The sequence below is a fragment of the Mandrillus leucophaeus genome, unplaced genomic scaffold (genome assembly GCF_000951045.1).
Source record: "Mandrillus leucophaeus isolate KB7577 unplaced genomic scaffold, Mleu.le_1.0 Scaffold14, whole genome shotgun sequence".
NCBI lineage: Eukaryota > Metazoa > Chordata > Mammalia > Primates > Cercopithecidae > Mandrillus > Mandrillus leucophaeus.
In genome coordinates, this window is record NW_012101365.1 from 2,682,816 (window position 1) to 2,705,463 (window position 22,648).

The 22,648-nt window shown below is 53.3% G+C and overlaps 1 protein-coding gene across 4 annotated transcripts in view; it reads right to left on the reverse strand.

Annotated features, from left to right (window-relative positions):
- The window catches only part of SLC1A7 (solute carrier family 1 (glutamate transporter), member 7), a 54,707-nt gene that overhangs the window by 25,784 nt on the left and 6,275 nt on the right, over positions 1-22,648 (reverse strand). For 3 of the 4 annotated variants that reach the window (XR_001005341.1, XM_011973783.1, XM_011973782.1), the window contains exons 2-3: positions 20,749-20,828; positions 1,236-1,451 (exon numbers count right to left, since the gene is read on the reverse strand). Coding sequence is in view for 3 of the 4 variants with exons in the window: in XM_011973783.1 (XP_011829173.1) it covers positions 1,236-1,451; positions 20,749-20,828 (296 nt within the window). In the remaining variant the exon portion in view is untranslated. The remainder of the gene's footprint in view (positions 1-1,235; positions 1,452-20,748; positions 20,829-22,648) is intronic. The other variant, XM_011973784.1, reaches the window with a different exon arrangement.

Here is a 22,648-nt window from a genome sequence, read left to right on the forward strand (position 1 = left end):
CAGAAACCTTCATGCTGGGTGACCAGCAGACCTCACCTCCATCTCACCCGCCTCCTGCTGAGGGTCCCTCCTGAGCAGCCCTGCCATCTGCCTCTTTTTCCATCCCCAGTGGTGGCTCTGTCCCTGGCTCTGCCTTCCCCTCCAACCTCTCCCACAACTCTGACCCCTGGTCAGAGTGAATCTTCTGAATTGGATCATGCCACTCCTTCGTGTAAAACCCATTTCCTGTGGCCTTTAGGATAAAACTTAACTTTTGGCCTGGTTCACGGTGCCCTTTGAGGTCCGTCCCCACCTGGATTCTCCCGCAGGAGTTTCTGCCCGCCTCTCACCCCTTCTGCTCTGTCACACTGATTGTGCGATGCCTTCTCCCCCACACGGTTCCCTGCAGCTCAGGACCTTTGCACAGCTGTCGCCCCCAGGCCTGCCCTCCCTGCCTCCCCGTCTTCCCCTCCCTTAGACGGGCGGTGGCTTCCTGCTCTCAGCGGCAGCCCCAGCTTCCCCATTGCAGCCCCAGGCCCCCACGTTGTCCCTGTCTGCTCCAGGGTCTGACCACTCCTGCAGGGCAAGGGCTGGCTCTGAGTCCCCTGGTCCAGGGCCTGGCACAGAGCTCCACTGGTGAGGGAGCGAGTGCATGAAGGAGAGGAGCAGGGGTGGCCTGCAGGGGACCCGGGGAGAGGGAGTGGAAGGTGGCTGTGCCGCTGGGTCTGCAGTGCTTCGCTGGAGAGGGAGCCTAGGCCTGAGAAGCAACGTCAGCTGTACTGCCGTGGCTAGCGGGTGGCACCGCAGGGCAAACGGCACCGTCCTTGGAGTCAGACAGGCCTAGGCTGAATCCTGTCTCCACTACCTACCTACCGGTGACTCTGGAAAAGTCATGGCACCTTTTTGAGCCCCGTTTCCTCATCTGTGAAAAGAGGACCAATAAAGAAAGGGAGGGGCCAACAACCGCCAGCCTCCCATCCTACAGGCTGGGCATCAGCAAATGCTCACAGACGCCTGCTCTGCACCCAGCCACAGGCAGAGAGGGGCAGACCCCATCCTGCCTGCAAGGTGCTTCCAGCCTGGTGGGGCAGACGCTGCAGCATGATCTCGGCGGGCAGTCCGGAGCTCAACCCCCCAGGGTGATCATGGCCTCCGTGATCACCCCCATCCCTACACCCCATCCTGGCCTCTGGGGGCCCTACCAGGGCAGGCTTGGGCCTGGCATTCCCGAGCGGGGTGTGGGTGGCAATGGTTACCGGATGAGGTCCAACAGGGCATCGGCTGAGCTCATGATGGGCTTCCCACTCTGCTCCGTGGTCTCCTTCTGGGCCGCGCCGCCTGGGTGGATGATGGAGACCATGAAGATGCCCACGATGACAGCCATGAAGGTGGTCCACAGGTAGTACGCCACGGTAAGGACGCCCAGGCGGCTGGAGGTCTTGGCATCCAGGGAGGCAAGTCCGGACATCAAGCTGGGAGGGCGAGGGGGTCAGGGGCTGTGGTGGGGAGGCCAGGGTCTGGCCGGGCACTCATTGCTCACTCGGCCCCTCCTGGCTATGCCCAACTGCCTCACAGTGCTCCAGGAAACCCCGTTCCTTCAACAATCCAGTCCTGTGCTCCTTCCAGCCTCTCTTTCTGCTCTGCCCTCTGCCCCACGCCCTGGGGTGCAGGCCCCGCGCCTTGAGACCTCTGCACCTGCCGTTTCCCATGCTTGATGTCCTCTTTGAAGCTTCCTTCACTCTCCTAACGCCTGCGCACCAGGCAGGATCAAGCTCGGGCTACCTCTGAGGTCTACCTGCCTCTCCCCCAAAGTGAGGAGCCCATTCCAGGACTCCCACAGCCCCTGGTTGCTCCATCAGGACCCTGCCTGTCTGTCTGTGAAAGGAGGGACGGGTCTGACTTCACTGTGGGTCCTGAGAGGACGGCACTGCAGGCGGTTCCTGCAGGCCCCTGGACCAGCTAATGAGGGAGTGAGTGAGAGCGCTGGGCTGGGGACTGGTGATCCGGGTCCTAGTCCCAGCTCTGCCAACTGGCTGTGTGGCCTCAGCAAGCAAGTCACTCTCCCATCTTTGGGCCTTAGGATCTCCATCTGTAAAATGAGGCCATCTTGGGTTTGTGCCTGGGCCCAGGTTCCCTGTCATAGGTGGCTGTGTTGAGAGGGCTGTGGGTCTCTCTCCTCTCGGCTCCTCTCCACCCCCAGCCACCCTGGCCTGGGTCTCTGCCTGCCAGTGCAGGTCAGCCCCAAAGTCCTGGAGCCCCGGAGCCCCAGAGCGACTCTTCTTGCAGCTGTTGTGGGGGTGTGGGATGGTGGGGGGCGGGGGGACGTGAGAGATTAATTAAGGAAATGCTTGTGCTTTGCTTTGTTGCCAAAAGGATTTTTCCCCAAAGCCCTTTCATTCTTTCAGATAAAGAAGTATTTGTCTGGTTTTAATCATGTAAACAAGAGCAGATAATCCCCAGCCACGCTCCTCTTATCATTAGATTCGGTGCAGCAGCATCCAGCCCCAGGCTAAGCGTGAACACCAGCCCCCTCCGGCAGCGGGAGCCACTGCCTGTGAGGGCCCTGCCCTGCCTGCTCGCTGGCACAATGGCTTACTCTTCTGGTAAGACAGAGTTTGAGCATCCCCTCCTCCAAGAAGCCTTCTCTGACCACCAAGCTGAGAGAAGCCTCCTTCTCTGGTTCCACAGTCCCTGTGCCTCCCACTGTCCCTGCCCCCACCTCACTGAACTGTGAACTGTTTACCGGAAGCGCCTCCAGGGTTGGGCCAGGTTCTGATTGAATGCTGGGTCTGCAGTTTGGTAGCAGACCTGCTGAGTGAAGGAGTGAATGAATGAATGAATGAATGAGTGTTTACAATCTCTGCTCATCCTCATCTGCCAGGATGCCATATGTTAGTGATGGGCTTAGGGTGGGTCTTAGACATAAATCCTGAAGGGCTCATAATGGGATTGTGCAGCCAGAGGAAATGGGGGCTGCCCTGCAATCATTATCCAAGACAGGTTATCCCAGGCAGGGTCGGTGCATCAACCCCAGGGCCAAACAGTCCTCCCACCCTGACAGAACCCCCACAGTGGGGTCCAGCTGCCTCAGGCCACAGGGAAACCATGTCCCCGAGAGCAGGCCCTGCCTGAGGTCACACAGGACAGCAGTGCCCGGCTGGGCCAGAACTCAGGGCCAGACCCAGGCCTGTCCTCCTTCATTCATATGTGTTCAAACCTTTCTCACATGCCCACTCTGTGCCATGCCCTGTGCCCACAGGAAGAAATCAGAACCTGTCCCTGACCTCAAGGAGCTCCTAGTCTGCCAGGGAATGGGGAGGGAGATGGAAAGGACACTGGGCCACAAGTGCACTCAAATGGCCCCTGGACTATGTGGGAGCATCAGAACCAAAAGGGAAGGGGGGACAAGGAAATGCTGTCTTTATTCAGAGAAGGTTGAATCACTTCAAGCTAGGGAAGTCAAGAAGGGCTCCCTGGAGGAGGTGGCATTTGAGCTGGCTCTTGGAAATGGGAGAGGATTTGGAGATGGGGCAGACATGCCCAGCAGTGAGACAGCAGAAGGCAGAAGGGAGGCTGGAAAGTGTGAGACATCGTGCTGTTCGATGTGGCCTGAGCTTAGGTAATATCTGAGGATTGGTGACAGATTGGTGATAGAAGGGATAGAGAAGATAGGCTGAGCTCAGGAATAGGGTGGCCTTGTGGCATTTAGCACAACTCAGGCGGCAGAATTTGCTGAATGTCTAGAACGGAGAACTAACAATTCGTTAGATTTGAGAAGATCAAAGTAAACGTGGTGTACTGGGAGGGTCACTGAAGTAGTATTTGTAAGATCAAAAACCCAACCTAAGAACTCACCAATGCAGATTAGATAGAAAGGGATGGCACAGCAACCATCAGGAGGGGTAATGTCCCTGGAAGGATGTTCCTAAATCAACGCTAAGTGGAAAAGCAAGTTACCAGATCGTTTGCATCTCTGCAGTGAGCCCTGGAACCTCCTGGGATGGAGGACCCCCTCTGGATATGCGGTCTAGGCACATAGATGTGTCTGAGGGATTGCATGGAGTGGGGCGCAGGTGAGGACTGGATTTCAGAAAAGGATAAAAGCCCCTCAGAAGGCCCCTCCGGGGAAGAAGAAGCCTAACACAGGGGTGGCGCCAACTCAGGGACAGAATGAGATGTGGGAGGGAGTGTAGGTTCTAGACAGAGCGAGAGGGACCCCTGACTGCACCCTGGGGCCCCCATTGGCTCTGGACAGGAGAGCACCCATGGACGAAATGGAGAGAATCCTGGGACCCAAGTCGTTCTGTGCTGGAGCCTCCCTCCCTCCCCACATATGGCGGAAGGGAGAGGTGAACAGCCGCGGGAACTGCTGGTGACAACTGGCAGCATAGGTCAGCCTCCCCCAGAGCGCCAGGGCCATGGCAGGTGAGGGCAGAGGCCAAGAAGAATGGGGGCTGGGCATGCAGAGGGCGTGGCTTCCACAGCCCTCACAGGCACAGAAAGGAGGTGTAAGGCCCTGCCCTTTGGCTTTTTGAGGAGTTCCTCCCTGCTGAGGCTCCTCAAGGTCCCAGGCTTCAGGACCAAGCTGTTAAAGGCGACTTTTCTGAGAACTTGCAGCTGGTGCCCAGTGGTGGTGGGAGACCAGGTCGCACGGACGGGCACGGAAACAAGCAAACTCTATAGGAAATGTAACCATTATCTTTGGGTGTTATAAATAATTTTCGTTTTGTTTTGAATAGTCCTTCACATTCTCTATTCTTTCTAGATTGAGCCCGTCTTCTTGTGTGATGGAGAAGACGCCTCCCGGAGGACCCAGCAGCCTCAGAAGCCATCATCTCTCTGGGACTTGACTGTTCCCCAGACACCTGAACACCCAGCTCACTGGATCCTTCAACAACCTTCCGAGTGAGGCGCTGTGGAGTTCCACTGCGAGCCACATTTGTAATTTAGAATTTTCTAGTAGTCACGTTAAAAAGTGAAAAGAAACAGGTGAAATTAGTTTTTTGGTGAAATTAAGTTTAATACATTATTTAACCTAGTTTATCCCAAATATTATCATTTCAATGTGTCATCAATATAAAAATTTTTAGGCCAGGAGTGGTGGCTCACGCCTATAATCCCAACACTTTGGGAGGCCGAGGTGGGCGGATCACCTGAGGTCGGGAGTTCGAGACCAGCCTGACCCACATGGTGAAATCCCATATCTACTAAAAATACAAAATTAGCTGGGTGTGGTAGCGCATGCCTGTAATCCTAGCTACTCGGGAGGCTGAGGCAGGAGAATCGTTTGAACCCGGGAGGCAGAGGTTGCAGTGAGCCGAGGCCGTGCTGTCGCACTCCAGCCTGAGCAACAAGAATGAAACTCCATTTAAAAAAAAAAAATTATACTGCTTCAGGTTTTAAATTTTAACTTAAATTAAATAAAATTAAAAGTTCAGTTCCTCAGTTGCACTGCCCGCATTTTGGGTCTCAGTAGCCTCCTCTGACTCATGGCTGTTGTATTGGACAGCCCAATACAATAGTTCTGAGTTACAGACGCGGAAAATGGAGCACAGGGAGGTGGAGGCAACTGGCGAGGCCCCCCAGTTGGTGAACCATAGCGTCAAGATTGGAACAGGGATTTCTGGTTCAGGACCTTGTGGCGTTCCCCCTCCCACAGTGCCTCTCTGTGGTACAGATCTGGTTTTACGCTGGTGGTGGGGGAAAAGATCTGGTTTGGGCTATGATTTTATTTTTTATTAATTCTTTGAGACAGGGTTTCACTCTGTTGCCCAGGCTGGGGCTCAGTGGCACGATCACGGCTCACTGCAGCCTTGACCTCCTAGGCTCAAACGATTCTCCCACCTCAGCCTCCCAAGTAACTGGGACTATAGGCACTCAACACCATGCCTGGCTAATTTTTTAAAATTTTTAGTAGAGATGGGGTCTCTTGATGATGCCCAATCTGGTCTTGAACTCCTGAGCCCAAATGATCTTCCTGTCTTGACCTCCCAAAGTGCTGGGATTACAGGTGTGAGCCACCCAGCCCAGCCAACTATGATTTTAATGTGATTCAGCCCATGTAAAGCCTTTTTAGTTCAATCTCAGCGTTCACAGCCTGCCTGTGGTAATGAGCCTCAGATTTGTGGTGGGGAGTTTCCCATTGTTGGAGGCATCCAAGTGGATCCTTGATGGCCACCTGTTGAGATACTGGATGGAGGCTTCCAGATAGAGTGGGGGGTTCCATGAGGATGACTTCAAACATTCCTTGTGGCTCTGTGATTTATGGTGAGGGGAGAATAGGCAACCACCTCTCTCCCACTCCGGGCTTGGCTGGGTGCTCCTGGAAGCACCTGAGGTGTTTGAGGGCCCCAGGGAAGAGCCTCTGGGAGTCTGGAGGCCTGGAACTCCCTCCTAAACCATCTGGCCACCACTCAGAGCCCAGGGATTGTGGATCAAGAGATTGCGGTGATTAGAGACATTAACCGGCAGAGGCAGTGGGGAGGCCCAGCCTGTCTCAATCTGGTAATTGTTCCCCTTGCAGAGGTGGGGGAAGGGAGGTGGTGGCTGCCAGGCTCCCCAGGGAGGGAGAAAAAGGCCGCTGACTGATCCTCCCCTGGTTCTCCCAACCCCCAAGGTGGGACTCCTGACCCCATCTCACACTGGGAGGTGCTGAGCAGCTCTGCCATTTGCCAAGAGCTGGTTGCAAAGGTGAGGGATTAGAAACCACGCCCCAGGAAGTCGAAGTCGAAGTCGCACCTCCCTGCAGAGAGAGCCAAGAGAGCCTGCAGGCTGCCTGGCTGCCGGGTGCCCCTCCCCCAGTTTTAAGTCCTCCAGTGACTCCCCATTGCCCTCCGCAACCATCCCAGCTCCTTCCCTGCCCCGGGTCCAGTGCGGCTGGGCCATTTTCCTCCTTGTCCACTCTGCTTCTGGGAGTACCTTTGCACCGGATTTTCCTCCCGCCTGGAACTCTCCAACCACCATCCCTTCCCCGGCCCCAGCCCAATGTCCCCAACCCTGGGTCAGCTTAGACATCACTGCCTCTGGGAAGCCTTCCCTGACTGCAGTCATCTCACCCACTTCCCCAGGGCAACCTGTGCTTCCCAGTTTGTTATGGACCACCCTGCCAGTGGGCTCAACCCGAATCCCCAGGGCCTGACCCAGTGCCTGGCACAGGACGGGCTGGCAGGGAGTGCCGGGAGCCCAGTCCCCACCTGCTTCTCCTTTCCTGTCCTCTAGACGAAGCTCAGCTCTGAAGTCTCCACTTAGGCACCACCGCCCTCTGAAGGCCTCCCTGAACCCCTAGGCAAGACAAGGAAGCTCTCGTGAGTAAGCATCCCTCACTCGCTGGGAGACCTTGGGCATGTGACTGAGCCTTGGTGTGCCTCTGTTTCCACTGAGGATGAATGGGGATGATGCTGGTTTGCTGTGAGGTCGAATCTTGGTTTGGAGTGGCGCCTGGCATGTGATAAGTATGCACTGCAATTAAATTGTTAGAATTTCCTCTGTCATCTGTGGCCACCTGCCCCAGCAGACTGGAACTCCTCCAAGGCAAGGCTAAGTCTAGTTTGGCTCTAGGTCCTCAAAACCCAAGGTGTGGCACAGGCCTGGGTGCAGGGTTGCTGATGTGTGTGATGCTAAACCAGGGTGACATTCTAGATCAGACTTGAAAAGGACGGCTTGTGTGCCCTGGTGACTGAGCAGCCATTGAAGGTTTCCTGAGAACAGATCACCAGTACCAGCCTTGGTCCCCCTGATGGGCTTAGGGGAATGCCCGTGGCGTTGTGTGTCTGTGTGACATCGAGACAGTTAGCACCAGAAATCTGGGAAGAGATGGGAGCTTGGTGAAGGGATAAGGAGCCAAATGACTGTCCTGGGCAGTAGAAATGGGTGTCTAGAGGTGAGCCTCAGGACTCTGCTTTTGGCCCTCTCCTTTCTGGTCATTTTAATCAATGGCTTGGCCAAGGCCCCCGACAGCATGTGGAGCAGATTTGTAGAGGACAGGAAGCTGGGAGGAACAGCTAATGTGTTGGATGAGGGAGTTGGGAATCCAAGCAGACCCCAGCAGGCTGGGACCATGGGCCAATTCTGACACACTGAGCCTGAACACAGACATGTGTTGGGCCACACTTGGCTTCCACAGCTTGGAGTGCACAAACACCGGGGTGGGAGGGGGAGGCCGAGCCGTGGCTGCACACGTGGGAAGGGGACGTTGGGTTTTGCTTGCTGCCAGCTAGTGAGTCACCTGGGACGCGGGGCTGCCAAAGGGCTGGTGGGCCCCCCGCCTGTGGCTTCAGAAGCCCGGGGGCTGGTGGAGGCTGCTGCAGACCTGCCTTGACTCACTGGGAAAGGGACGGGGTGGGGTGTGTGTGTCCTGTAGAGGGCAGCTGGGGTAGGTAGCAGGTGACAGAGGCACGTGCCTGGTTGGGGGGAGCAGCTGGGGGGCTGGAGGGCAGGTGCTATGTGGTCCAGAGAACAGCAGACCTGGGAATGCTGGGGACGACGGGAAAAGCCCTAGGGCTCTCAGCTCAGTGCCAGGAATAACTTTCTGGCAGAGCTGTCCTGCTCTGTCAGGAACTACCTTGAAAAGTGGTGACCTCCCAGTCACTGGAGGTGTGCAAGCAACTCGCTAAAGTCACACAGTAAGTGGGTTCAAGCCTTACTCTGCTAGCATGACAGCATCCAGTCACAACCTCCTGGCACTGGGAAGACCTGAGGGACAGTGAGGAGCCCCAAGCCCTGCAGCCAAGTCCTTGGGCTCTGGCCTCGGCTGACCCAGCCGCAGAGACTCTCCCCAGCTGGCCCTGGGATGCAGCTGCAGGAAGTCCACCAGACAGGCCGCAGGAAGGAGGCTTTGGGGGTTTGTGGGCAAGAGGGGTCCCTTCAGTCCACCTGAGCATCATGGCTTACTCTTCCTTTCTCCTGAGCAGAAGGCAGGCCCAGCAGCTGACAGCCAGTACCATGCCCATTAGCGCCAGCTCCAAGTCATGCTTCCCAGACGGCTCTGCCAAAGCCCCACGCTCAAGCCGACTCCTCCTGAGGTCTGAGGCAGCATGCCCAGACTCCCACTTAGCTAAAGTCTGGGCCATCTGGTCTCAGCACCCCCTCCCAAGGGCAGAAATTCCTCCACCACCTCTGCTTGCATATCTCAGAGGACAGAGAACTCACTACCTTCTGAATCAGCCCCTCCACTATGAGCTGGTGATGCTTATTAGGAAGTCCTTCCTGGTGTCACAGTGAAATCTGCCTCTGGGGAAGAGCATTGGGCCACCTTGGGCCCAGCCAGCCCTCTGGAGCCACATGGACCAAACCTCTTTGCCTCCACCTTGATTTCCATGGAGGGAAGGTGGGAGAGAGGGCGGGGCTCAGAGTGTGGGCAGTGGGTGCTGCTACCCTGGCATGCCCTGCTGTCCTCTGAAGGTCCCTCATTCCCAGGCCTGGGTGCCAAGAGGGCGCTCCACTGGGACCTGTGCAAATGACAAGCTTGAACTGGATCAAAAGCAAATGAGCAAATGCTGGAGGAGCCACAGCTGCAGCCCTCAGAGCTCACCATCAGACTTCCAGCTATTCTCAACCATTCCCCACCAAGAAGGCTGCATTCCCTAAAGTAATCAGGGCCAGGGCCAGTTTCCAACTCCACGTGAGCTGAACCTCTCACCCCTTCCTTGCCCATGTGGCAAAGACCATCAGGAGTCAGGGGAATTCAGGTCTCCTGCCTCCCCTCCCTGCACCAGCAGGGTCCCTGGAGTCCGCCCCGCACAGGGCGCGGGCGGGGCCATCCTGTGGGCCTCTCTCCAGCGAGTGGCTCCCCACAGAGAAGGGCGGCAGCACAATAAAACCTCGCCCACCTCCCCAGGTTCTGAGATATGTGCCCACACTGCCCGGTGTTGAACATTTGCTCTGGGTGCTGTGGGGCTCAGAAGTGAACGAGGTGGGTGTGTGTTCTTCATGGCGCTCTGGCCAGCAGGTGGGGAGACCTGCAGCAGAGCAACACCAACCCGGGGGTGGCAGTGGCTGTGACTGAGCGGCCAGAGCAGGGCCAGCCCCCTAGGCATCGGGCTGGGCCTCCCAGGGGAGGGCACAGCTGGACGGAGCCTCGAAGGCCAAGCAGGAATTCTCTAACTGGAAGGGAGTGAGAGCATGGAAGTCTGTGGTGCAGGATACAGCCTGGGAGTTTTTCGGAGTCACCAGGCTAGAGGTCTGACCCCACCCGCAGCCCACAGCGGGCCACGTTTCCCCTCTTGATGAGTAAGGCAAATCATCTGACTGGGCAGGAGGGCCAAAGGCAGGTCCCAGGGCTCACACCAGAAGGTTCCGTGGAGCTCGCCGAACTGTGGCTGCCCCGTGACTCGGGGGGCAGCGTCTGAAGCGCAGGCTGTGCCGGTTTGGCCCTCTGGCCACCCGCTCCTCTGCCTCCTCCCACTCACGGCCTGTCCTGGGGAGTCCGGGCAGCCCCCTGCACACTGGCTCCCAAACCAGACTTCGACGGCTGCTTGGCCCAGGCCCATTTCCAATAAGTTAGAATGTGGGTGTTGGGGAATTTTCTGCCAAACTAGAGTTCCTCAGGAAGGGGAGAAGGGAGTGTTGAGTTTCTTTGGCCAAACATGATTCCCTGATTCTAAGAAAAATCAGTTTAAAGTCCTTACAAGAAATAGGAAGGAAAACAATACATACACAATACAACACACACACACACACACACACACAATACAGCTTCACAGACAAACCCACACCCACACTTGGCTGTCTTTGCTGTGATGTGGAGCTCACAGAACACTCTACCATGCGCAGCCCTAGTGAATCACAAACACATGGATTCAGTTTCCCCTGAATGACGCCTGGTTTAAGAAACTGAAGAATGAGGGGAGAGAAGGGTTTGGCAAAAAGCAAGCGGAGAATTGGAGGCTCTAGCTGGATCCAGATGCTGGTCTGACCTACCCCTAATTCCTTGTGTCAAGCTTGTCTGAGGATGTGTGAAAACAAGGCTCAGTTGACTTCCCAAGGTTAGGTGCAAACTCTAGCCTCAGTGGAATGGGGCCATAAAGGGCCACACACACACACAAACACACATGCACACACACACACGCACGTAAACACACACACGCAGCACCTGCTGGGACCTGCTTTGTAAATTAGCAGACAGCACTGTGCCTATTTTATGGCTGAGTCTAAGAGGGTGAATTCAAGATGAACCCACAGTTCTGGGGCAGAGCAGCTCCCCCAAGAGTCTAGTGGCCTCCCAAGTGTCTTGTGACAGGAAAAGGGCTTTGCAAACTCTGTGCCTCCCGAGTGGGAGAGTGAAACAGGATCGCCAAGGTGAAGGTGCAGCGTGGAAATTCTTATGGCATCATGTTGGGGGAAAACCAAAGCAAGCAGGCTACAGATTTATTTTTGTGGAAGATACTTTTTGGGTTACACTGTAAGTTGAAAGCAAAAAGGATTGGGGTAGTGACAAGTGGCCTGCTGGGGGGAGAATGGGAAAGTAAGGCTCTCAGGCCCTAAAGGCTTGACTTTTCTAAATAAAGATGTAGTTGGCATGACGTTAGTGAACTGTGGCAGCACACGGAAGAGAGCTGAGGAGGGCAAACCCATGGGAGGGGGGCCCCAGTGCAGGTCCTGTCTAGACGATTCGTTCCTATACTAATGTAATGTGAGGCAGAATTTTCTAATTTTTGTCCAAGGCTTCTCTGTTCGTGGGTGGACAGAGCAAGTTCCCCTGCAGGCAATTTTATTTTGCAAAGAATCTTTGAGCAGCAAATGTTGGATGAGAAGGCAGCACTGTCCGGGGAAGGGAGGTGCTGTTGTGGTTTGATGGAAACCCCCTCCTTGAGAACTTGACATCTGCAGAGTTATGGAAAACTGTGCCCATTTGCACCAGAGGATCAGGGCCTTCTGAGAGGAAAAAGACTAAGACCTGAGCCCTGGTTCCCTGTGATTTGAAGTTAGCACCAGGGTTCGCTAGAGTCCCCCAGCCGAGATGGCCTGGCACTCAAGGCCCCCAAAATGAACTCAGTAGGAGGGAAAAGGGAATTGGGGCTCAACTCCCAGGGAGTTGATCTCAGGACATGACTGAGGCTGATTTAGGGACAATTATCGAGCACTTTGGGGTGACTTGGGGTGACCTAGGGGTCTGGAGGCATCTGTGGCCTGAGCAGCCTTGTGCACGTGCAAGGGGCAGTGTGCAGACTTCCACCAGACCACGCAGGACCTGCGTTCCACAGGGCCACCACGTGGAGGGAACCAGAGCAGCAGAGCTGGTGGCAGGACCCCATGTTCCAGCTCTGTTTACACCAGAAGCTTCCACTGAATGAAATAAGCTGACTGTGGCCATGGAGTGGAGGCCTCCAGAGGGAGACACTGGGCTTCCTGCTTGTACAGGGGAGTAGGACCATATTCAATGTATTCAGTTTCAATAAAGCAAAAACCAAGTATAATTAATTTTGCCCTTGAAACTCTCTAAAGTTGCCCATAGAGTCCAGGAGGTATAGTTTTGTGTACGTGCATTCAAGACAGTTTTCCTTCCAGCCTGGCAGTGGGTTGCTGTTTCTTTAAGCAAACACCAGATGAGACTGTCCGCATACACTTAGAGGCCTGATCTAAAACACCGCCCCTCTGCAGGCCCTGGAAACTCCCTGGCTTCAGGGAGGTGCTCACTGTGTGGCAGGTTCTTGGGCACTGAGGCCAGTGGAGGCAATTCAGGCCCTCCTCTCTCGTGGCCCTCACCTGGGGCAGAGCCCTTGGAAGGAGTCATCTCCTGTCTCATTTAATGATTTTCTCCCTTTTTCAGAGCACATGTAATTGAATTCACTTAAGTTAAATGCACACATGATGGGACTCCACTATAAGGCGGGGGTGGTGGGGAGGGCTGAAATAAACTGAAAATGGTAAATTTGGAGTTACACTGAGTTATACAATTAAATAATTAAATGGACCCACTAGCAAGCAGGTTTAACCAGTGGGTTCCCTGCATGGTGAGCCCATAGAGAGCCTCTAGCCAGACCCTGCAGATGACTGTCCTCGCTGGCAGGTGTCTTGATCTCTGGGAATGAATAAATGGGTATTTGTCATATTTGATTGCCCCTTATTAGCATCGGGGGACAGACCCAACCCGCTCTGGGGCCCAGACAGTTGGGCTTCTGATCCCATCAGCCAAGGACCTCACCCTGCATCTGGTGAATTCACCAGAAAGAATAAGAACAAACTTTATGGAGAAGAAATCACAGTGGCAGAATTAGCAATGTGGAGAGGATGATTTCTTCTCTGTTATCCAAAATGTTTGTAATTTGCTTATCTAATTTTTTTTTTATGAGACAAGGTGTTGCTTTGCTGCCCAGGCTGGAGTACAATGGCATTAACATGGCTCACTGCAGCCTCAACCTTCTGGGCTCAAGCAATCCTCCCACCTCAGTCTCCCAAGTAGCCAGGACTACAGGTGCCCACCATCATGCCTGGCTAATTTTAAAAGCTTTTTTTTTTTTTTTTTTTTTGTAGAGATGGGGTCTGTCTCACTATGTTGCCAGGGCTTTATCTAATTTTTTAAAACATGAAAACATCTTTAAAGGTCAGCTCCTAACTGTCTTCCAGGGCCCATTCAAATGCTGGTGGTGAGGCTTTCCCTGAACTCTGCTGCTGCTGCCCTTCGCCACTTCTTACTCATTGAAAATGTATTGATCAGGCACCGGCAGTAGCAGGCCCTGTACGGGGCAATGAGAAATCAGATGAAAGGGAGAGAGTTATATTCTTCAGAATTACTTTTACAGTAAGGGAGCAGTCCTTGTTCAGAAGAAATTTCTTGATGAGCTACTTGGACAGAAGCTGAGCAGAGGCTCCACCCAACCCAAGCCGGCTCCAGGGAGAGAGGTGAGCAGAAGTGACTTCCGAAAGACATCCGGCTGCTCTGGGGACAGAGGAAGAGAGAAGGAAGGTTCCGGGAGAGAGAAGGAAGTGGACACGCACTCAGGTGACTCTGACAACCTGAGCCCTGGTGTATCCTCCTCCCCCAGTGTGGCAGTGCCTGTGACTTCTATGAGAACGTGACAAGGTGGTGGGATGTCTCCCTGTGGTTATGTGGTAGAAGACTTTGACTCAGAAGACTGGCGAGGACAGGGCTTCCCGCTGGCCTCGATGACCTATAGTGCTACGCTGTGAGCCGCCTGTGGAGACGGCTTGGGCAGGGAGCTGCAGGCAGCCTCTAGGACCTGAGTGGCTCCACAGCACAGCTGTCAATGCTGGGCCCTCAGGCAGCAGCCACGGGGAATCACTTCTGTCCATACCTGAGGGAGCACGGAGGCAGATTCTCCCTGGTTGGGCCTCCGGATGAGAACAGAGCCAGAGGACACCTCGATTGCAGCCTGAGACTCTGAGTTAAGGACTCAGCCAAGCCTGCCCAGACTGCTGACCTAGGGACTGAGGCAACCATGAAGTATGTTTATGTCACTAAGTTTGTGATAATTTGTTACACAGCATTGGTAACAAATACACAGATATACACACAGAGGACCAGGAGACAGCTGAAGGTACTATTTGGAGCAAGGAATGCTCATGTGAATGGGAAGCTGATGAAGGCTGCTTGGTTGTAGGAGTGAAGGGCAGAGAAAAGCAAGAGGCAGTAAGAATAGGAATTGGGCCAGGTGCGGTGGCTCACGCCTGTAATCCCAGCACTTTGAAAGGCCAAGGCAGGAGGATTCCTCGAGCCCAGGAATTCGAGACCAGCCTTGGCAACATAGTGAGATCCCCATCTCTACCCAAAATTTAAAAAAATTAGCTGGGCATGGTGGCGTGTGCCTGTAGTCCTAGCTCCTTGGGAGGCTAAGTTGGGAAGATCGATTGAGGCCAGGAGTTCAAAGTTACAGTGAGCCGTGGTCATGCCACTGCACTTCAGCCCGAGGACAGAGCGAGACCCTGTCTCAATTTAAAAAAAAAAAAGAAAAAGAATAGGAATTAATGACAGATAAGGAGGCTTTGACTGCCATGGCACAAGAAATGGCTCTGGGCGCCAGGTGAGTGCATCATGGAGAGGCGCGGGACCTGGCCAGTGCCCCCATGGAGGCCCTGTGGGTGTGCAGGTATGCACGACTCCAGTGAAGCAGGGCATGCTGCACGGTCTGTACTGGTGTTGAGGGAGCACCCGGGTGTGCTTCAGTCAAGGGTGGCTTTCCAGGGCAGGGGACAGGTGAGCTGCCACTGCTAATTAGAACCATGAAGATGGAAGAGGCCATCCAAGGGGCTTCCTGCTGAGAGCAGGGACAGAGGTGGCCACGGGCTGGGGGAGCATTCATGACACATCTGAGGAGCCTGGTGATGCTTTAATAAGTTATAAAAACATGGGACATCTGCCAGGCATGGTGGCTCATGTATGTAATCCTAGCACTTTGGGAGGCCGAGGTGGGTGGATCACCTGAGGTCAGGAGTTTGAGACCAGCCTGGCCAACGTGGTGAAACCCCGTCTCTACTAAGAAATCAAAAATTTGCCAGTCATGGTGGTGCGCGCCTGTAATCCCAGCTACTTGGGCGGCTGAGACAGGAGAATTGCTTGAACCTGGGAGGTGGAGACTGCAGTGAGCTGAGATCACACCATTGCACTCCAGCCTAGGCAACACAGTGAGACTCTGTCTCAAAAAAAAAAAAAAAAAAGAAAAAGAAAAGGAAAAAGAAGAAAGAAAAACATGGGACATCCATAATGTACCAGGAGCCATGCTGGGTCTTCACGTACATTCTCTTATTTACTTTTCATAATAACCCTGTGAGGGAGGTATTATTCCCACTTTATAGATAAGGACACTGAGGCTCAGATGCTAAAAGGCATCTTACGTCTGCACGTCTAGAGAGTGACTCCAAAGCCCTGTTCCTGCCCTGTAGCCTTTGCAGATTTCAGCCACCCTCGCCCATGCTGCCTGCTCCCCTGCCACATTGTGACAGATAAAGCCACCACTGGTCAAGCGTGGGCTGCACTCAGCTGGACTGAAGCACACCTGTCTGAGGAGGGACTTGGGCCAGGGGCTGGGCCGGAGAAATTCTAGAAAAAAGGAGCCCACAGCTGGAAGATGCCAGATTATGGGAAGAGTGACTGAACTTGGCTCCAACCCTCCTGGCCCCATTGCCCTCCCACTGGGCCTCCCTTCTCCAGAGCAAGGTGTGTCTGTGACCCCTCCATCGCAGCCCAGGGGCCTTTCAGCCCTCACGTCCACCCTTGCAGTCACCCACACTTCTTTACACCTCACCACCTCCCTTTGCTTGTTGTTTAGCTCTCCAGCCTCTGAACGAATCTGTCACGCTGAGTACCTGGCAGAGGTCAGTGTGAAAGACAGGGGAGTCAATGACCTGATCCCCTCCTGGGATCTCAGACAAAAACAAAGATGCACACGACCCTGCCCACAGAGCGGGCCACGCCACCGGCCTGACCCCTCAACAGGGGCACTTCTTGTTCAGTGAGATGAGTGCCTCTCCCACATAGGGATGCTAGTTTGTTTGCTCACATAGACGTCACTAGTGGACTAAAAAATGCCTGTCCCCCATTGTGTGGCATGCCAGCTGCGACCGCGAGGTCACTGAGCTAACGACACTCAGCTCATGTAGGTCACACACAGCGTCAGCATTGGAGACAGGTCATCATCTATTTTACCAACCAGCGGGGAGGTGAAAGGACTTCCCACACAGAACCTTGAGACAGGTCTTGAATACAGAGTGAGACTTTAAATTAAAAGAGGGTGTGCATGGCAGGGGCTGGGCAGGAACAGGAGTGTGGAGACAGACCCCTGTGGCATGCTGCGGGACTAATGGGTGACCAGCCTCGTTCTAGGGCTTGGTGTGGGGAACGGGTGGCTGTTTGTCCTGGAGAGAAGGTGGGAACAGATGTCATGGGAGCCAGGCTTTGAGGCCCAGACCTGCAGGTGGTTAGAACTGGAAGCTGGTGAGCCCAAGTGTAACCCCTGCCCTCCCGCCACTGCCCTGTAGCCAGGTCACACTGCAGAAAACCTTGCCTTCCTGGGTCACCGCGTGGAGCCCCTGGGGATGGGAGTACCACAGCCTCCTGCTGGGCTCCGAAGATGTGGAGCCAGAAGGTCTGACCCCAGGACAATCAGGAGGTTTAAAATCCTCAGAACACTTTTGGAGCTCTGAAAGCAAACCTCTGCTTGGACCCTTTGGGGTTCTGGTTCAGTCAGCTCAGGGTCAGGCCTGACATCTGAATTTTTCAAAGCGGCTCTGGTGATTTTGCCCTGCGCTGAGTAACAACCTCACACAAGAGTGGCTGTTCCTCAAAGGCAGGGACACCCAGCCCTGGGCTGGCCAAGAGCAAGAGCTCAGGGGACAGTGTGGATGGACTCCTGGCCAGCATGGATAATAGGCCAGTTTGAGGCCAAAGGAGAGAGAGTTCAGGAATGAGGGGTTTTAGGGCTCAGAAATGCGTCATATTTCCCCCATGAAGGTTTAATTCTCCCTTCATAGGAAAATGTTAAAGCAGTTCCATTTCTCAGTGACACAGTTGCTCTGCACCAGTCCAAACTCTATAACAAACAAATGAAATGTATGAACACGTCCTGGCTTTTCTCAACTTAATACCACATGCATTTCCAGCCAAGAGAACACTGAGTCTGGAGGAGGGAGACCAGGCATTTGAGAGCCAGGAAGTGGAGAGCTGGACGGGCCTTTGTTGCTGGGTAAAGAAGCCCAGGGTTGGGGCCTCACCTCAGATCGCATGATTGCTTGTGCAGGAGGCAGGTTGAGGACCCAGGCCTCTGACTTCCGAACAGGATTTTTGTGGTTTGTTTTGAGTGACTTGTCCAAGGCCACACAGGTAATACATAGCAAGGCCAGGCTGTGTGATTCCAGGGTCCACACAATGGCCTCTAAGGTGCTTCTGTTCTGAGAGAGGGGCAACGCCCAGGCAGTTAGGACAGTCAGCAGGAAAGGGCAGACAGAGCTGCTGCCAAGGGTCCTAGCTTCCTCTACCAGTGCACTTATTTAGCTGTTCAGTGATTGTCTATGTTCCTGTCAGTCTTCCCAGCAGTCTGTGAACACCACAAGATAGTCTCTCCAGAGACAGGGACTATCTCTCCATCATCTCTGTGTCGGCAGCACCCAGCACAGGGCCAAGTGTCCAGAAAGCACAATGCATGATTGCTGGATCCATTCATTAATTCACTTGACCAGTATTAATAAGCACCTACTATGTGCCTGGCACTTGGCTAGGTGCTGACAACACAGAGTTAAATCTAGGCAGAGTAGCCTCGTTAACTTTGCAAAGCTGACAGCCCAATGGGAGATAAAGAAACTAATCAACAAGTGAATGCATGTAGAATGACAATATATGATACGGGAACGGGGTACAGTGAGGGAGAGCCAGGGTGGCGTGAAGGGGTCAGTGGGGAGGGCCTTCCTAAGAAGATGATGTGTAAGTTGAGATGGAAAAAAAGAGGAGGAAGAAGAGGTATAAGATGCTGGGGAAGCGTGTTCCAGAGGAAGGAACAGCATGTGTGGGGGCCCTGAGGTGGTAAGGGCTTGGTCTGCTTAGGGAACTCGAGGCTGGTGGGGACTGGAGTGTGTGACACGAGATGAGGTGGGATGGGCAGGGCAGATCACGCAGGGCCTCCTAGACCAGGTTAATGGTCTGCAGATTGAGTCTACATGTCATGGAAGCCGTTGAAGGTAAATGAGGGGCAGGGCCCAATCTACTTTTCTCGAGATCCTTCTAGCCACTGGGTGGAATGGATGGGAGGGAACAAGAAGTGAGGCGAGGAGACCAGTGAGGTGACAGTGGAGTCCAGATGTGAGAAGAGAGTGCCTTGGCCTGTAGGGTGGGGAGGAAGCTCCGTTCTTCAACTGAGTAGGCAGAATCCGCTGGAGCTGCAGATGGGGCTGTGGGGTTGAGAGAAAGGGGATAGCCAACGACAGGCCTGATGGAAGACCTGGGTGATGGAGCTGCCATTTGCGGACAAGAAGAAAACAGGAAAAGGAGGCAGTTTGCTGGGTAAAACTTCAAGTTGGTGACATTAAACTTGAAGTGTGGCTGGGCATGGTGGCTCATGCCTATAATCCCAGCACTTTGGGAGGCTGAGGCAGGTGGATTGCTGGAGCTCAGGAGTTTGAGACTAGCCTGGGCAACATGGTGAGGCCCAGCCTCTACAAAAAATACAAAAAAATCACCAGGTGTGGTGATGCGCGCCTGTGGTCCCAGTTACTTGGGGGGCTGAGGTGGGAGGATCACTTGAACCCAGGAAGCCGAGGCTGCAGTAAGCTGAGATTGTGCCACTGCACTCTAGCCTGGGCGACAGAGCAAGATCCTGTCTCAAAAAAAACAAAACTTGAAATGTTTGTGAAACATCCAAGTGGAGATGTCAAATAGGCAGTTGGCTAATGAAGCGTGGAGCTCAGAGGAGAGGTCTGGGAAGATCTCCATCTGGGGGCATTGGGCTTGTAGGTGGTACATTAAAGCTATGAAATTAGATGAGAAAAGGCTGGAGAAACTGAACATTTGGAGATTGAGTAGAAGGAGAGAGGCCAGGATGGATGGGCAGAAAGCAGGCAAAAAGTTAGGAGAGTGTGAGTCCACAGGGAAGGGCATTTCATGAGGGCAAGAGTAATCAGCTGCACCCATGGCTGTGGAGAGGCCATGTGGAGGAACCGGACGTGTCGTACAGATTCAGCAACATAGAGGACTGCTGACCCTGACAGATGCACTGGCTCAGTGAATGACTCCAAAGATGTAGCAAGAGGAGACAGTCACTAGAGTGAGTTGAGGAGTCAGGGAAGGCTTCCTGAGGGAGGTAGCATTTCAGCAGAGCCTTGAAGGCTGAGTCCTGAGAGATTTAAATGCTGCTTGCAAAGGCCTCTGTGCAGAAAATACAAAGCGCCCTTGGCCTGGGGATTATCTCCACTTCACAAAGGGGAGAGGGCCGAGGAGCTGGCTCACTGCTCAGCAGCAGGGAGGCCGGGAGGCAGAGCCCATGCAGAGGCTCATCCTCTTTCCTGTCTGCAGAGGAGTCCTGGAAGATGAAGATTTCTCATGGCCTCAGAGCAAAGGTTTTTAGACACCAACTGGAGCAGCCACTCGTTATACATCTGGAAAGCTCAAAGCCTGGACAGGGATAGGGTTGCTCAAGGTCACCCTAGCACATCAGTGAAAGGGACCAAGTGATCTCCCATGATTTCTGTGGCCCGCACCCTACTGGGTGAGGTCTGAATTCTGCAGCCTGGTGTTCAAGGTCTTTCATGACTGGGCAAGAGCTCACCCTCCAAATTCATCTCCCACTGTCCCTCTCTTGTCCCAAGTCCCAACCTCCTGAGTGCTCAGATACACAAGCACATAGTCTTCATGAAAACCCTTCAAAGTAGGTGTTATTGTTCCCATTTTACAGATGAGGAAACTGAGGCGTAGAGAGGTGAGATAATGTGTCCAAAGTTACACAGCCGAGCCAGGATATGATCACTGGAATATCATCAGAGTTAGTTCTCTTTTCTCCAGGCCTTGCTGCGTCACCATGAACAGCCCCTCCTCTGGGAAGTCATCCCTCAATTCCCTGGCCTTGAGTTATCTTGGAGTCACGTCATGTCCTTTGACTCCACATCACCTGTTCTGCCCACGAAAAATTCTACTGGATGGAACCAACAACTGGGGCCACTAAATGACTCAGAAGCCAGCAGCCCACAGCACCACCCATAAAGGCTCTGAAGTCACACTCCTCCCACGGCCTGTGGTTGCTGTTCAGCCACCCACAGCAGGAGCAGGGCAGCAACAGAAGCCATCCTCTCCCCTCCTGGTTCCAGACCGCCTGGCCGAAACTCCGCTCTCACCTGGAGACCACCAGTGGAAGGATCATCATCTTCAGCATCCTCATCAGGAGCTCTCCAGGGAACTGGAAGTAACTAATTTCCTGAAAACACAGTAAGAACTGGGGTTATAGCAAGAAATGTAGACTGCACAGTGGTTCCATTCTTCACAGTCTTTGAAGCACTATCCCATCTGACTCCCCTGTCTAGCACATGGCAGCAGAGTCCATGGAGAAAGAAATGGCTTTGGAGCCACAGAACTGGGTTCCAATCCTGGTAAACACCGCCCCCCCCCCCCACCATCAATCCACCACAAGCTGTGTGGCCTTAAGCATCTTCTGTGACCACTCTGAGTTTTTGCGTTTTTCTCGTCTATAACATGAGGGTAATAACTACAGTAGTCCCTACTTATTCTCAGGGGACGTGTTCCGAGACTGCCAGTGGATGCCTGAAACCACAGAGACTGAACCTATGGATGTTGTTTTTTGCCTATATGTACATACCTACGATAAAATGTAATTCATAAATTAGACACAGTAAGAGATTAACAGTAACTAATAATCAAATGGAGCGATTAGAAGATACTGTAATAAAAGTTATGTGAATGTGGTCTCTCTTAAAACCGCTTACAGTACTGTTCTCACCCATTTTCAGACCACTGGTAACTGAAATCATAGAAAGTGAAATAGTGGATAAGGGGGGACTACTCTGCCTCACTGGGTCATTGGGGGGCTTAAACGGGAGAATGCATGCAAGCACTTAGCACAGCGCCTGGATGACAGTAAATGTTCGATAATCCTGTGAATAACAGCTCTCCTCCCATCTGCACCACGCATCTGGCCTAGCCATGGAATAAAATCTCTCTCGTGTAGCAGATGGCAAGTGATGAGAGGACAGAGCCGAGTACTGCTCACGCGTTCATTCAACCCGCATCACGCCAGGCATCATGGTGAGCACCCCAACATGAACTAGGCAGGGTTCCTGCCCCGAGAAATCCCCAGCCTAGCTGGTGAGGAGACCCACTCCTAAGCAGACCATGACCTTCTTGCAAGTCAGTTTCTCCATCTGTTTTGGGTCCATTCTCTAGCGCTTCTCCCCGAAAATGCTGAGAGAAGAGGATCAGATTGAATGGGTGCGACACCATGCAGTAGAAACAGCCCCCTTTAGCAGAGTTCTTAGGCCTGACTCCTTCCTAGGCCGCTGGCTCCAGCCTGTCCACGGATCTTTGACTAAGGAGCCAATTCCTTGCCCAATAAGCTGTCGCCCAAGTAACAGTCACGTGACCAGGACCTGATACCTGAAGCAGAAGGGCTGCTAAGCCCAGTTGAATCTGACTTTCAGATAACAACGTGTAATTCATTCTTATACTTAAGAAAAAAAAAATTGCTGTTTATCTGAAATTCCAGTTTATCTGGGTGTGCTGTTTTAAAAAAATTTTTTAACTTAATTCAGTTTTGCTACTCTGGCAACTCTGGCGTGGGGCCACTTTCTTCAGAGGGTGAGGTTGTGGGCGAGGCAGGCAAATGGACTTTCAAACATCATCCAAGTGAAATTGTTGTACTTGCAACTTTTTTTTTTTTAACCAAAGCCAAACATACTTGGTTAATGATCTGATGCTTTAAAAACCTCCAAATCATCGAATGTTGGTGCTGTGAGGGGACTCTTGAGATCTTCTAGCCCAGCCCACTCATGTGATAGATGAGGAAGCTGAACCGCAAAAGGGAGGTGACGGGCCCACCCAATGTTAACCGCAGCACAGGACCAGGAATCAGGCCTCCTAGTCCTGTACTGCTACCATTTCCAATGCACCAGAAAATCTGCTTTTTAAAGAAATATACCCATCATGACTCTCCCTCTCTGTCTTTCTCTCTCTCTCTCTCTCTCTCTCTATATATATATATATTTTTTTTAAGACAGAGTCTTG